This window comes from Leptosomus discolor, chromosome 6 (assembly GCF_034619465.1).
Source record: "Leptosomus discolor isolate bLepDis1 chromosome 6, bLepDis1.hap2, whole genome shotgun sequence".
Classification (NCBI taxonomy): Eukaryota; Metazoa; Chordata; class Aves; order Leptosomiformes; family Leptosomidae; genus Leptosomus; species Leptosomus discolor.
In genome coordinates this window covers 49,671,714-49,688,790 of record NC_141396.1, presented here as the reverse complement: position 1 = coordinate 49,688,790, position 17,077 = coordinate 49,671,714, and the positions used below count along the sequence as shown (strand labels likewise).

The 17,077-nt window shown below is 36.7% G+C and overlaps 1 protein-coding gene across 1 annotated transcript in view; it reads left to right on the top strand.

The window, feature by feature from the left end:
- ODAD2 (outer dynein arm docking complex subunit 2) overlaps window positions 1–17,077 on the top strand; it is an 82,554-nt gene that overhangs the window by 52,117 nt on the left and 13,360 nt on the right. The window contains exons 17-18 of the mRNA XM_086467203.1: window positions 3,711–3,899; window positions 4,484–4,705. Of these exons, the coding sequence (XP_086323329.1) occupies window positions 3,711–3,899; window positions 4,484–4,705 (411 nt within the window). The remainder of the gene's footprint in view (window positions 1–3,710; window positions 3,900–4,483; window positions 4,706–17,077) is intronic.

Genomic DNA, 17,077 nt, shown 5'->3' with positions numbered 1-17,077 from the left:
GTGGAGAAAAGCAGAATCATTTTCATGTATAGCAGAGCCCCTTTCAAATCTTGGACACTTTACTGTAGTTACCTGTTGAACAGAAGCCTTTCTCATTTGTTGAGCCAACATTTAGGCACAAGGTAATGCCCACTGCTGTAGTAATTTTCAAGTAATTCAAGTAAATGGAAAATATTTCATTTTCTTTCCTTCTCCTGTGTCTGCTCATTTAGCTGTCAAGCCCTCTTGTAGGTATAGGTAAGAAATGTCTGTGTAGGATCTTTCTTTGTAACCCATTATCTACTGCCTTCGGTCAAATTTAAAAGTTTCAAGACAGATGTGAAAACTGATGCTGAGAAATACCAGTTTTATTCAAGTGATTGTCTGTAGATACATTTACGTTGTGGTATGTATACACGTACAATGACAGAGAAACGTTTATGCTAGTGTGTCCATGGGAAACATGCTGTACGCCCACCTCCCTTTACACACAGCTCACGTGGTGACGGAAGTGGCAGAGCGCTGCCCTTTCTTCTTGGCTTCTCTCAGCTGCTTTTCTGAGTCACAAACCTGTATTATCCTTCTTCTGTATAAATATTTAGATCCTCTTTTGGTTTCTGTAAGGACCTCTGTTATTTGTTCATTCTGGATTTTTTAGGACTTCGGCACAAATTTTGCTTTTGGATACTACCCTTTTTCCACATGCTGTGGCTTCTGGTTTTGACCCTCACGCTATATGGCTTTAATCTCTCCCTTCCAGTCTCAAGAATTGCACTGCCTGTAGTGGAAAATATTTTGTTCCTGATGGATCTACCCGCTGCTTTTGCTTTCTGTTGAGAAGGAAACATCACAGCTTAAATTTCTGATTGGCATTCAGACACAGAACTAAAAAAACATTAACTGCAGCATCTTCTGGAATTTTTATTTACCAAGTCCATGAGCAAATTGATAGATTTGCTCAGCAAGGCTAACACAATACAATTGGACACTACTCTGTTCATAAATCAGCCCCCAAAAAGAAATATATCAAAATCATTCTTGGTCTCACGGTCACTCCCTAGCCCTAGGAGAGTTTCGGGAGAGTGGCTGATAGGTTTTATTCAAAATTCTCCTATTGACCTGTTGAAGGAAGCAAATGAAAGCAATTCCACTTGCAGACCTTTCTTTCCATCTCTGCACATTTACCATCACTGAAGTGCACAGGCTAAAATTTTTTCTACAAAGTTACTGCTAACCATTTACCCAGTCACTTTTACTCTTTTTCCAATGTAATACCAGTTTGACAGCAGGCTATCCAATGCCACCTGCAGATGCGCCACCACGATGTCACCAAGAATCTCCTCTGACCTATTTTCAATTGCCCGTTTCAGTAACCTTTGAGAAGGGTACTATTCAGGCACTAATGGCATACTTTTAGTAAATAGTTCCACAAAAATTAGATTACCATCAAAAAACACCTGAAGTTCTTGCCCACAGTGGTTTCTGACCTATATCTATTTTGTAATCAATAATTCATGTGCTTTTCTTAAGTCTTATGTTTCTACAGAAATCTTTAAGTTAGCCATAGCCAGTTAGTCATTTGCTAGTTTCTATATCCATTGGACAAAGAACTTTAAGAGAACCAGTCATCTTTCCAGATCTACATCTGAAAAATTGAAAATCTAACAGAAAATGTGAGGCTGAATTATAGATTGTATAAAGAAGTCCTGCTAAAACCCAAGTATCTGTGCTTAGTATAGAGGTCCACTCAAAGTAACTGATGGACTCATTCAAGTAGAAAAGGTGCTTTCTCCAGATTACATTGCAATACTTGATATCATCAGGTTAGGCACTTGTAGTTACATCCACCCCTTTGCTAACTGTTATGTTTACAATGAAGTTTCTGAAAATGCTGCTGCATTTTTCAATATTGTCTTTCAGGCTCTGTATCCTAGGCATCCTAAGAACCCCTTCTAGATAGTTGTTGGCAAACTGTTGCATAGAGTTACCCACAGATTGAATAAACGTGTAAAAAATCATTTGAAGATGTAGATGTTTTTCTATTCTGGCATTGTTTCTGTCCACAAGGAAAATGAAAAAGGATTGTGTAAACTAATGTCATCTTATATGGTGGAACATCTTACCAAAGAGAGAGATACATTTCTTTCCAAGCATCTCAGTTTAATGGAGTGCAATGAGTTGGTGTACAGTGTTGGTCAGTGACTATGTAACTTAATCACTTGAGAATTTGTGCTTAAACAAAACTTAGATTTATACCGTTAGTGCTTTTAAGGGGGCATGAAGTACTGTATGCTGCATGTCACTTTATCAGATACTGACAGTTCCTCTTTGCTTCTTGAGGCAACCAAATGAATTCCATACCCGTTAGTTCAGTCTCACAGTGCCAAAACTGCTGGTTTTCTCTGGTTTACACATTGACACATAAACATGTGCTTGATAATATGAGTTCACTAATAAACACAGGAGTGTGAGAACAGCCAATGATGTGTCAGACGAAAAGTTCACTAACAGTGGTTCTGTTTCTCATGCTAGCCCACGAGGAATGCCTGAGGAAAGGTAGATGAACAGGCCAAACTTGTAGCTGTGGTTCCCTCCCGAGAATGTTCTTCCACCTTGAAAAAATCTGTGGCTCAGGGACTTTCTAAATCAGAGGGAATACTTTTATATTGAATAACCCTTAATGAATTTTCTTTTTCTGTGAATTTTTCCAGTTAATTTCTAACATGTAAACTTCTAACAGCTGCTGCAATCCTGCTCCAAGGACTTCAACATCTTAAGTATGCTTTGTTTGAAAACAACTTTGTTTTATTCTGAACATGCCACCTGCTAATTTCATCTGATGCTCCCAGGTCTTCTCCTAGGAAAGATATCCCTGTGTGCCCTTTCCATTCTACACACCTCTATCATACCGCTCCTCATTTTTCTCTTTTATAGCCTTGAGTGTCCTAGTTGGTTAGTCGTTCCTTCTACAGAGCAGTTATCTACCTTTGATTATTCTTGTCTTTCTCTAAACCTTTTCTAATTTTATTATAACTTTTTCAAGATGGAAAAGATGGGGCAGATCTGCATACTGTATTCAAGATCAAGGCAGACTGTTTAGTTTTCTATTTCTTTTCAAAGAGCATACGTAGGCATTTTTCCAGGGTTGTGTTTGTGTCCTTTAGTCATTTTTTACATTGATTGTTTGTAGTCTGAGGTGCATCACGGTTCTCCCACAGCTGCTGTCATGTACTTGTGTAATCTGTCCTCTTAAATATTCCTGAATATTATTTGCATTGATACAAGAAAATAATATTACCACTCCTTTGTCTCAGCTGCCAGACTTAATGTGGGAAATGGAAGACACTATGAGAACCTGAACAGGGGTGTCTATTGCTGTTTTAGCTGCCCTAAGGTATGTGGGGCATTCACCTGGCAAATATGATACAGCAGATAAGGGAGATTTGCACACTTCTGAGTGACAGCTTAAGGCCATAAAGAATACTGTGTGGTATCTAAAATGACACTAGATGCCTTTAGGCATTGAATTTCTGCCTAGGTGGTGGTATGTAAAACAGTCTAACTCTCATGTCAATCAAGAGAGCTTTGAGTTCCAAATTAGCCATATTTCTTGGTGAAGGCAACACAGCAATAGCTGCAATATTGAATAATGCCAATCTCTTTTTTTTAACATTCATATATAAATACAGATTGAATATTTTAAAATAATGTTTCTTTTGATTCTCATTTAGGATTCTGGGGAAATGGTTCGATCCTTTGTTGGTGGCTTGGAACTGATAGTCCGTTTGCTAAAATCAAAGAATAAAGAAGTTTTAGCAAGTGTATGTGCAGCCATTACAAATATAGCTAAAGATGAAGAAAATTTGGCTGTTATAACAGACCATGGAGTTGTCCCTCTGTTGTCCAAACTAGCAAACACGGTAAGTAACATCTAAACCTATTATACTAAGTATCTGAATTTATGTCAGACTGCACTATATACCCAGCTAAAAGGTGATGACAAGAGCAGTAGATTTTGCAGCAGCTACAAGGAAGAACAGTAGAATCCTTCCTCTGTGAGCTGTATGTTGAACATGAAAATACTCTGTGGCTGGTACTAAAATTGCTTTGGAAGATGAACTTCATTTTAATAGACACTGTCACTGAATATTGCTTTTGAGAGATGCAGTTGCCATATGAAAAAAGCGCAAAGGACTGAGAGAACAATAAATCTGAACCGTGCAGAGAATCTCAATGATGGTACTATACGTTACATTTTAATGCTAGTCTTGTCTAATTTCCAGTCAGTCTAAAAGCACCTTTGAAATAATATAAAATTTCATGGCACTTCTTACAGAGTACTAAGGGACTAATAGCTCCATGCCTTACCGCTTTCTCCAGTTTTCAGTTGTACTGCAGTTAAATTGGGATGCCATAAAGATGTTTGAGAATACAGTTCTGCTTTCCTATGAAATTTTTATTGTATCGTGTTTTCTTTAATTTGTTATGTTTTTACCTTCTTCAGAACAATGACAAATTAAGACGTCACTTAGCAGAGGCCATTTCCCAGTGTTGCGTGTGGGGGAGCAATAGAGTTACCTTTGGAGAGACCAAGGCTGTAGCTCCTTTAGTACGTTACTTGAAGTCAAATGATCCATCAGTTCACAGAGCTACAGCTCAGGCTTTATATCAGCTTTCAGAGGAACCCAGCAACTGTATCACCATGCATGAAAATGGAGTGGTGAAGGTGAGATAGAAGGTTTTTCTTATTTGGAGTTCAAATTGTTGAAGGGGTTTGGCATGGTCAAAAGAAGAGATCTTTCATTTGAAATAGTTTTTGAATACTGCTGTGTACCTCAAAATTTCTCAACTTTATCCTAAAAATGTTTGGTTAAGTAGTGAATTAAGGAACAGTATTTCAGTGCTACAGATATTACAGCTAGGTGGTTGTTAGGAATGGAAATATGTTGTGGACATTCACCTCTAGAGTACTTGCCTTTGACCTAGGCTAGCAATGATGTCACATCAGCATTTTGTCATTTTCAAATTACTTTTTCAAAAGAAGTTGGGTTATCGTAATGGATAGTTGCCTAGTATGGCAGAAGGTCACCTAGGAATTGAGTGTGACTGGATTTGGGGACAAATTAAGAGAGAATAATACAAAGGCTTAGTTTCGCCTGGAGCTGTTTCAGTGAATTCTGCATTTACTTATAAAACTTCTGATTTTAGGAGTTAAATATGAGCACATTCTGCAAAGATCACTCTCTAGAAAGAATTTTTATCTCAAAAAGATATTCATAGCAAAGTTTTATCTCACTGGTTGAAGCCAGTAGAGTTACAGGAGAGATGAGGATTATGGCCTTAGAGATGGAGATTGTAGGAGGTCTCAATTTTCATAAATTTCCTGAAAGATTCACTGTTTGCAAACTTTTCGTTTTACTTCATGTTTTTGCTTGCACTAATGATTGTCCACTTCATTGTGAGCAGTTTCAATTCTGGCACAATCTAATGGTCCTGCATTATATATTACAGATTTATACATATATCTGTAATTGGCTATATCTGCAGTCGGGTTAAAAAGATCCACTGGTCAAAAATGTTTAAAGACTCAGTTTAAATGCCTGTACTTGAACTGACTCAGATCTAAGCTGCTCTTTCAGTGCTAGAAAGTAACATCTTCCCACCACAGTTGGGTTATACTGGCTACACAGCACAGGGGAATATATACTATACTACAGGTCAATTTGAAACTAGTGTCTGGTGACTTTTTAATGTTGCTTGTCTTTCCACACAGCTGACACAACCCATTTTCTGCTCTCCTGTCATCTGGTTTTTTAGATTCATTTTATTACACAGATTTTAGGTTTTATAAGTTGTAGCACAATGAACATTCTGTATAAAGCCAATTCAGATCATACACTTTTGTTATAACTTTATCTCCATCTAGGTTCATCTTTATTTTTCAGAACTAGTTAGACTAATTAAAAGCATTTATTTTTACTTGCAGATAAATAGGGATGTATAGAAAAATATCACAGGTGGTTAATTTTTTTATTATTCACAATAATGTGGAATGACTATAATATGTTAAGGGAGAGGAAAGAGAACTGATAAAAGGAAGAACAAAACTACGAAATAAAGGAACTTGAGTTATGTTTGTTGCATCTAAACTTTTTATCCAGGGTGCGCTTCTCATGTACAAGAAATTTGTATTTTTGTAGTGCAGTGGACGAGTATTTGAATGTGGGTCCATCACAGAACTGAAGTAGGAGTGTCTCTCATCTCATAACTGATGGATATCTGACCAGTTCTCATCACACACGCGTGTGCCAGCACACACGTGTATTTGTATCATACAAGCAGATGTGCATTGGTAATATGACAGGTAGCAGCTGTATTTAACTAACAGCCAGGGTAGCAGTTGTGCTGAAAAGGACCTGGAATGTAGGTTCACCAAGCTGAACATGAGCCAGAGGGTGCCCTGGGAGTGATGAAGCCTAACAGGATCCAAGGCCGTGTTAGCAGGAGCGTAGCCAGTAGATCTGGGGTGGTGACCTAAATGGATCAGGGATGGTGACTTACTAAATCACATCAGGAGTACCATGTTCATTTTGGGCTCCAGGTGCAGTGGAGGGCCACAAAGATGGTTGCAGACTGAAGCACATGACTTGTGAGGGAACTGAGCTTGTCTAGCTTTGAGAAAGAAGGCAGCAGTGCCTAATAGCAGCCTGACAGTATCTAAGAGAATTTTATCAAGGAGACAAAGGCTCAGTATCCAGAAACAGTCACTCTGTCTAATGTGCTAGAAACCTTCTTCACTATACTTAGTCAGATGAGTATCTCAAAATAAATACTATCAGAAGAACAGATTTAATCACTCTGTTGTTTAGATGCTATGGGAGATGTGTAAGATAAAGCGTCTGAATTCCACTCTGTGTCATTCAGAAATGAAATATTCATCCTATAAACAGAAAATTCACATTAATTTTAGTTCAGGGCTGCAAATATACGTGACTAAGAGATGCAGTGCTATCCCACATACCTTGAAGTATTTCAAAATTCCGTAAGGTTTGACTAGTTCTCTGTAGTTCACAAGATCTCAGTTTTGGGGGGAAAGCAGTCTGACTGCAAACAAATCGGGTTCTCTAATGCATCTTTAAAATGCAGCCAAACCTGATCAAGAATAAAGAGATTTGATAACGTTAAGGTAAAAAAGTGACTGCATGTTGCCATGAAGGACATGAAATAATTCTTCATAGCTAAGCATCACAATGTGCAAAAGTCTTGGGAAGGATTTTTGGAAGTGATTCAGAATATCAGTGAAATCACCTCTAAGCTTGAAAGGTTGCACTGTTGATTCATGTCGTAAGCTCTTCAGTTTGGTAGACTGGAATCTCTTCCTGGCCAGCAGGTGACTGTGAACCAAATACATAGCCAGGAAAAGAAACATAATTCCTTACTGCTCGTTTCTCTTACTGGCAGTAAAAAATGAAACATCCTTGGAAGACACTAATTTACCTGAAGGTAAATACTTGCTAGTCCTCCCAAAAGCAAAAATAGTGGATGTTTGGTGGAGTACGTTTTCAGATAAACTAAATCAAACTAGTCAGATGGTTGATGTCATCAATACCAAAGACTGTCAGCCAATGCAGTCAAATGTGCCGAATAAGAGTAAATCTTTAAGAAGAGATCTGTCCAGCTCTTCAAGTAAGCTGTCATCTTTTCAGTGTCCTACTGAAGTCTGTGTGTTTAGTGTAGAATCTGAAGTCCTAGAGTCACCCACCAAATGTGTAACAATTTACGATTGCAAATTTAGCCTTGAAAAGAAGTTCGGTACTTTTGAAATTAGAAGATATTAGTTATTTTAAGAAATCCATCCATCTGAAGAAGTTATTTAAACACATCCCATAATTAGTGCTAAGAGCTATGAATAAGTAGGTAAGCTACATGGAATTATCTTATTCCTGCACATATTTAATTTTTGGGGGTTTTTGTTTTCAACTAAATTCAACTGAACATTCATGGAAGTGCTTAATTACAAATGCTGCAAACAGTCTGGAGAATATGAAAGTCATTACATCTAAACAAACAAAAACATTCTTCACAAATAATAGTCTGTATTTTTAATTATCTAGATATTTTTAAATATAATTTTTTGTAACATAGTAAGAATAAATGGAGCTGTTATTAAAGCTTTATTCCTTTAAGTCTTTAAGAAATCCTTAACACAAGGTGAATTGATAAAATGGGTAAGTCTAAACAATAAAATCCTGGAGTAGTTCCCAGCTCTTATGTCCAAGTACGTAGCCCAGCCACATACTGATTGCACATTAGGACTAAACCTGGATGCGTACATTCTGATCTGTGTCAAAAAAAGTGCAGGTGCAGAACTGGAACCACAATATATATAGGAACAATTTGGTATCAGGATTGCAGGGCATATTGCAAAATGTGTTTGCCTTTCAACTAGGATATAGCCAGAGAGAATCCACTACCAGCGTGCATGTTGAACTTAACGTGGCTCAGAGATCCGTGTTAATAAACTGTGAAAAACCTGTTCTCCCTAAGCCATAAAGTGACAAAAGTGCAGTGAGAGGTCATCAGAGCTGACTCGCGTGAGCCTTCTTACTTGTCTAGCTTTGGTAGCATGCAGCTCAGTGTCAGACAATTTACCTTATTCTAGTACTATGACTGCAGTATAGGCATATCCATTTTTTAAAAAGTGTGTAGTTTGGTTTTGCCCCTATTTTTCAGGAAATAGAATTCTTCCACCCACAAAAAAAACCAATACGCATGGTCATTAGAGTTTCTAACCCTAAATAAAGCCTGGTTTAATTAGCAATTATCCAGCTCTGATGTTTCCAACCACTTTCTAATGCTTACATGTTGTGTTATACCTAGAATGGCAAAGTGGCAAAGCAAAGTGAAGTAACAAATCGGCCTTTCCAGAGGATATATCAGACCAGTGAGACATGGTGGTTCCTATCCAGTGAGGATGCCCATATAATATGTGAAGCATGGTGGGCACTCTGAGAAAATATGTTCTGTTGGATCTATGATAGTTTCTCCATATGTGCTAGTCTACATGCTTTTGTTATGTGTTGCTAGAGCTGAGCAGATCATGAAGCAAATCAACACACACACTATGACAGCTCAGGGCACAGCTGGCCAATCTGCCAGTGCTTATGAGCTTGGCAAGAATCAATTACTGGAGTTTCAGAAAGGCTAAAGAGGCATTCCCAGATGGCAAGGAGAGTGGGTGGAGGAGATTTAGTTGCTCAAGTGTGAGTGTTAGTACAATGCTGAATCTTGCCTGGTCTATTCAGTTGGTCTGCCCGGCACAGGTGAGACAGTGTTGCAGCACTGTTTCTGTGCTATTGTGTGTCTTGGCACCATGCTTCTCAGTGATGACAGAATGTTCGGGTGTTTTCATTCTTCTAGCCTCTCAGTGAATAGCTGACTGAAAGCATACTTTGGCTTTATGTTGGGGTTGTTATGTACAGATTTTCCAGGATCAATCATATTTTCGATTCTGGAAAATTTGTCTGGGTTCCTTCGATATTTTTTCATCCTTTTACCAGATATCTGGTGTTCCAGTAATCATGCCCAGTTGGATTAATGTCACAGCTGCTGTAGCTCTGATTAGGCTGCAATACATGCATAATCCCAGGTGTTCTTCAGCGCATGTTCATGTGCTGTGTTCACATGCACAGAAAGTCTGGTGCTTCAGGGAAACTTTTACTCTGCGTGAATGACACAGTTGCTGAGTGCTTGAGCAGTTGGTCAGATTTTATCAAAGCATCAGACTTTCTGAGCATTCACTATGCAATGTGTATATACATGTTTCTGTCCAGGAAACCAGGAATAAAAATATATAGGGAAAGTAATTTCAGCCAGATTCTCATATTTCACATTTTACCACTGCTGCAAACAGTATTTGCTAATCACAAAACAACAGATATATGCTCACAGTTGTGAGAGAAAAACGGTGTTCCAAGATTTCACCTATTTATAACTGCACCCAACATACATTTAGTTTTCTCAAGCCAGGCTATGTGACAAAAAGGTTGGGAAATACTGGTGCATGTCAGCTGCTATGTAGAATTCTGAGTAGACCAACAGGGTGATTTTGGAGGAAGTTTAGAAAGGTAGTTTATGAAGTTTTTCTTTTATGTCAAGTTCCACACTCAGTATTCTTATGACTGGGAATGGAACAATGGTTATGACCTGTGACAGATGAATCAATGCTTTCTTTCTACCAAACACCAGAAAATATTTCCTCTTTCTAAAGTAAAAATTCATGACTGTGCTGGAAGAGAGATTTGTTATTTTCAAAGACCCAGTAATGACATGTGGGACACTGGAAACCACGAGAAATTTTTGGGCATCAACCTGAACTTGAGATTGGAGATGGCTGTCCACAAACCAAGGGAGAACATAGCCAAGATAAGCATGAGTACCATGCAACATTCTTCACAGTTGGACTTTGTCACAATTAGAGGGAAGCGAAATAGGAAAAGTTGCAGACAACTGGAAGCATCCAGCCATCACCATACTCTTCATAGAAACAGCAGCAAATCTCTCTTAAAGTGTAGCTGTTGCAGATGAACAAAGACATCTACCTATAGTTGACTGCTGCTGAAACCTTAGAACAATCAAGTTTGTTCATGAAAAGATCTCCAACTGTCCAATAAAGAGTACAGGTTTTTTTATAGGGATGCTCCTTTAAGATTAATTATAGAAAGGCTGTTCTGCAAGGCACAGGCAGATAAGTGCAACCACTTTAGTGCTGAAAATTTGTCTAAACATGTTTTAAAGGAAGAATTCAAGTCATCTGAAGATCTCAAAAGGATATTTAAATCATTGTCCTAGGGACCATGTCAAACTAATACAATGCTTCTCTGTGTTACAGTCACTCACACTTTTTCCTTCGTTACGTTAGCAAGCAGTACATTGAGATAGGCTTCTGAAGTGAGGGGGTGGTGGGGTGGTGGGTATAGGCACCTTCTAAAAGACTTCAGATATTTTGAAAGATTCAAAGTGTATACAAGTGAAAAACATGTAACTGATTATTCCTAGTCGTTCTTACTTTGCAAATGAAGAAAGATAAAAACTAATCTATTGTGGAAGTTAATTTCTGACTCTCTAAGTGATATAAAGAATTTGTTTTTGTGGAATATCATTATAATTTCTGTGTAAAGAAGGCCTAGGAATTTTGAGTGGCCTCATCACCTACAGAGGTGAGGTCAGTTTTTTATTATGAGACTAATGAGACCTCTGAGAAGATTATTGAAGTAATGAAAAAAAAAGTAAAAACAAGGGAAAGTAAACACCCAAAATCAGGCTGTGGAAGAAGAAAATTTGTCAAAGTCATCATCTATCTTAGCTTTAAATGTTTGCATTGTGGACATGCCCATCTGAAATAGTGTAACAGTCAAGGAAGAGGAATAGATTCTTTATTGTGTTTAATCTCTCATAATTTAGACATTTATGAAAAGATAAGGCACCTCAGTCCCTGCTGGCAGTATTTTCTGATCTCCTTTGGCTATAATGGGAGTGCAGGTTCAAAGTTCATATCTGCACATCCACACTGTAGGTGTCTATGTTTAATGGGGTGAATCTCATCCCAAGGCAGTGGAGAACTTGTTTAAATGACTGTACAGTCTAGTTCATTATTAGATAGGAATGACAGAATTCTCAATAATAGTGCAATAAGAAAGAGCTATTAAAAAAAATTATTCTCTTCCTAGAAAAATACAGATGAGATGCATTTATATGCTATGATGGCGATGAAACACTGTCTGCCCACCAGTAACTGAAGCACACTTTGCACGTCATCTAATAAAGCCAGATGTTTTAAGTTAGTGGATGACTAACTTGAATCCAGGGATTTTTAAAAAGATCTTTGAAGAATTAAGAATGGATTCCTTTCATCTAACTTTGGCCACTTTTAGGTGTGGAGTTTAAAGTAGTCTAAACTAAGACAATGGAAAGAGAGAGAGGCACCTGCAGACTTGTGCTAGCTGAAAATAGATGCCCAAGATATCTGGAAGGAATAGACTCATGAAAGTGCCTAGTTTTCTCCACGGAGCATAGAAAAGATGTAGGTTACTAGCTCAGACTAAACAGCTAGCTTTCAGACAGCTGAATTTAAATTAATATCCTCCTGAATGTTGATTTTCAGCAAGCCTTGCGGTACAGGGGAAGTTGCAGGACTGGCAGAAAGGTAATATGCCAATATTTAAAAAGCCTAAATAAGATTATAGTCTTGTAAACTGGACACTATTCTAATGTTAAATAATCATAAGTACATACATTGTAATACTAGAAGGGGTCATTTTAATGATCTAGTCTGACTAGCATTGCTCATACAAACCATACAAACAAGACATTGCTTCAATTTATTTCTGTTTGGAATAGAGTATATCTTTTAGAAAAACACTGACTCTTTACTTAAAAAATTCCAGTGATGGAAAATCCACTAGAGCCATCATAAGTTGTTCCAGTAGTTAAATACCTTCCCCATAAAAAGATTTGCACCTTATTTGTAGCCTGAGGTTCGTCTAGCTTTATCTTATGCAATTACATGTATGATATTGTTGCTTGGTAAACTGAAAAGTTCTACATAACTTTTTGACATAACTTACTCTTTTTAAGTAAGATCAAATTACTTATCGTCATCTTTTTAATTAGCTAAGCAAGTGTAATCTCTGATGGAACCTCTATATTTTTAATTCTTTAATTATTTGTGCATCAGTTCTGAATGTTTTTTATTTTTTAACTTCTCTTTTGGACTGAATTTTAACATAGTTCAGAACAGAATTCAGTATTCCAGTAATATCTGTTTGAAGGCTTAAAACAGGTAAAATAACTTCCCTGGTTCTGTGTAAACTGTTTGAACATCAGAGTTTTTCGTTATTCTGTTTGGCCATAGTATTGCCCTCAATGTTCATATTTGGCCAATTTTCTACTTCGATTTCCATGTCTTTTTGGAAACTGTTCCTCAAGTTACAACTTCACATGCTATAATGATGGCCTTCCTGCACAGGAGTAAAAATTAGGTAGTATTGTTAATGCAAATCACCAATTCATTTAGACCTTGTGATATAAATTGATTTTTTTTCCCCAGGAGATTAAATCAGATTTGAATTGTTGTCAATACACTTTAAAAATGTCAGATGAGTTAGCTCTCATTTTTGTAAGAATAATTCACAATTTAAAAGCATCCACAAAATGTATTCAATCATTTTATTGTTTTAGAGAGGAAAATTTTAAGAGACCATCATACTCACTCTTCTTGTAATGCCTTTAAACCAAAATACTGCCTTTCCACAATGAGGGATTACAGGTTTGGCAGAGATATGATTCATTAGAAAATTGAAGGAGTTCACTGGCTGAGAAAGTGGTAAATATGTTTGAATTATGTAGACAGAAATGGATTAAGGTCTGTGAAAAGAATACCTGTGGCTTTGATTGTAAAAGATGAAGCTAAAAACCGCCTGTTCTGCTTGCTGATGAAATTCTACGTTTGCAAGTACCTGATCAGATGGTACATAAATATCCTAAAACATTGAGGGAAATCTTCCCAGTGAGGTAATTTCCAGTATCTCATATGAGGATCTATTGGTGTTTTGGCTTCAAGTTTGTGTTTGAATTTCAAACTAATTAAAGAATAAATAGTAAAGGTATTAATTTTTCTAATTTTTCTTTTATTTCTGTGTACTGTGATGGTGCTTAAAGCCATTGATCACAGATAAGTAGTTCACTTTGCTAGGCAGTGATGTGTACCTACATAAGAAGAAAACGACTCCAGAAAACTTTCAGTTTAAATGTAGCACACAAGGTGGAGGTGAACAAATGGATAGGAATGGAGTGGTAGAAAAAAAAAAAAATTTGTATTGATCCAATTTGGTAGTTCAAGGAAACCAAGATACAGTTGCTGCTAATTTACAGCTGCAACTCAATCATTGTAAGTTTTTTGTGAAAACCAAGGCAACAGGACCACTGGATAGTAGCCAGTCACACAGACTTTAAGGCACTTATACCGTATGGGAACCATAACTGGTGCTGTTGGCAGTTTTTTGCACATGTGTGTCTGTGCGGAAGGCTACACGAAGTCAGAATAAATTAGCCTCTCTTGAGCTCTGCATTGTTCTGAGCTGCTTTTATTATCCAAACAAGTTTGTTTAAAGATAGTATTGCTGTGCTGCACTATGAACAAGTCCATTTTCTCCTGTTCTTATTCCATTGTATATACAGAACTAATTATTTTGGGGCTAGAGGAACCATTAACTTAATCATTACAGTACATATCTGAAATGCAGAAGATCAGACTTTCCATTCATATTCTGACATTTTTTAATATTGAAAGCATCTATCCAACCTAGCAATACGTAGAACCGATCTTTAGCCTTACTCTGTGGTCTGGTTTATTGAATTATTTGCACAACATTGAAATACTCCATTTTCTTAATATTATAAAATATTAATAGATGTCTTCTGTAATATCAATTATTATAACTTATAGGAACTTCACTGGGTTGCTGGAAACATAATTTCAAGTGCTTGGTACAATAAGGCAGGCAAAGCAGAGACTCATGCTCCTAAGAATGGGACTTGATATGTATATTCATGTGTTTGAATATATATTTTTTAATTAATCCATCAGATTTGTTCTTGTCTTCTCATCAGGCTATAGCCTCAAGAGATGCATGGCGATCTTTTCAGTTTAACTTTTTTCTTTTTTTTTGGCAAAGAAGGTGTAACAGCTATAATCTATTTTCTGAATTGTGTGATGAATTGATACATAAGAGGTATTTGTGCTTTTTGTTTTATGTTCTTAACGGTAGAAAGCTTAATCACAGGTAGTCTCTTCCATTCCCTTGTGATAATCTAAGATATAAAGACAGTTGGTTTAACTGTGGTTTATGAAAGTTCGGTGAAATATAGATTTAATATTTGGAGAGTTCTTTTACAATTTCTTACGTTAACTTTATTAAAAATACATTTTGTGTATTTCATTGTGCAGAGCTTCCAGAATGCTGGTCATTGTTTGCTAAAGTCATAAATCCCTACAAGAAGTTTTGGCTAATGATTTTATGTGAAAAAACTTTCATAATAACATCTTTGTGAAAGACGTGATGTGAGTTACAAAATATGGAAGACGATTACTAGTAATTTCTACTGAAAACATTCTAAACCCAACTTTTAACCACAAACCAGATCTGTGCATCTGAAGTTTAGAAAATGAAATGCAAAAGCACTGGCACCTACTTCTTTAGGAGTATTTGGCTATGGAATTGGTTGTTTCTTGTGAGGGGCCTTTGGTGAGAACATACAGAATATAGAATTTTACATTATTAAGCAAGGTTTAAGATAAGATCTTTATAAATCAATCAAAAATATTTCATGTAATATCTATGCAATATTATCAGGGTATAATAGTATGTATTTGCATGTTTTTATTTTTATTTTAAGTTTAGAAGAACCCACTTTTTAACTATCATGGTTGGCTCTATTCAGGCTCACAGTTCAGGCTGGAGATACAGCGTGTTTGGCACATACTCCAAGCTGATGCCTGTTGCTTTTAATAAATTGGTTGTTACAATTCTCAGACATCAAGAAAGAGGGCACTAGATGGCAAAATTTCTGCATGTGTGTTGTCTACGGAAAGTATGCCCAATCCCTTCACCCACAAATGTATTGATCACATCACACTTTAAAATTTCAGATATAAGAGGTTCCATAAACTAAGTCCAATACTGGCATAAATTGTTTCGTGTCAGAAGGATTAATGAAAACTGATAGTGTTACACCACTGCAGTTTCTATTGTGTTAGCTAAACAGTAAGCCTTTACCTTCATAATAAGCAAAATTTCACCATTCATAAAGTAGGGGTACTTATATGTAAAACATTTTGCTTTTGCACCATTGCCAAGGTAGTAAAGTTTGGCTTCTGTGTAGATTAAGCCTCAGACTTTTGATTATTTTTCAAAATTTCGCATTACTGAAGTTTATGATATGTAGTAAGTGTTGTGTTAAAATCTGGCTGATCCGGATGGGAAAAAGCAGCAGCCTAAGGTACATCAGCTTATCTTTGCCTAAACTCTGTGCTTCGGGAGATCTCTAATTTAGTAACGTTTGGATAACAAACATAGGGGCTGGCATAAAACTCCTCTTGGCACATTTTAAACATCTTTTAGTCTTATAAAAAGAAGCTTGTCCCACTAAGCTGTAGGTTTGTTGGAGCTGTTTAACAGTAGCTGTGCCCTGCAGCTCTTTTAGTGATAAATGAGCCGCTTCAAATAAGTTCAACTGCAGCCAACTGTGCAGAAGGAATCATTAAAAAAAAATTTAAATAGACAGTTTTGGAGCTTAAAAATGCACAAACAAAGTATGTTAAACCAAAATATATGCTGCTTCTTTTAATGGAAAAGATTGCTACTGGCTAAGGCTGCCAGCTTCAATAGGTGTGCCAAAAAGCCAAGGAATCTGGCAGAGTCCATAGATAGCAGTTCCATCCTTCATCTATATTTCTTTTCTGTATTTATCTTGCTTTAGAAAATGCAGAGAATGTCTTTTCCTTCCGACTTGGCAGTATTTCCAAACCACAGAAATACACAGAGCAGCTTCTTGCAATTGTTTAGCTCCCTGTACCAGTCTTATCCTTGTGACTATGCGAAACGTTTCTTTCTAATTTGGCAGTAATAAGAAAGAAGAATATTAAAGTATTTTTACATTTATGGAATAATATCTCAGCTAAATTTTCAGATATTAAAATTAGTTTTCTCAAGTAGAGAGATACTGGGCTTAATGCACGAGGGCAGAATGCCAGGTAATTATTTTTGGTGTTCAGCTGATCAAAAATAGTTTCCTTGTATGTAAGGAGCTATTCAAAGAAGCTGAACATAAGAAATACCAAGAACAATATACATATATATATATATAAAATCACATACATATGCATATGTATACATATGTGTAAATAGAGGCTGTATTGTCATTCAGGAGTCCTTAATGTACCAAATTATGCATTCATTGTTGTCATCTATGAAAACTTCTTTTTTTTTCTTCTTCCTGTAGAATCAATCGCTTGGTTCAAATTGGCTTCGAGCCCTGG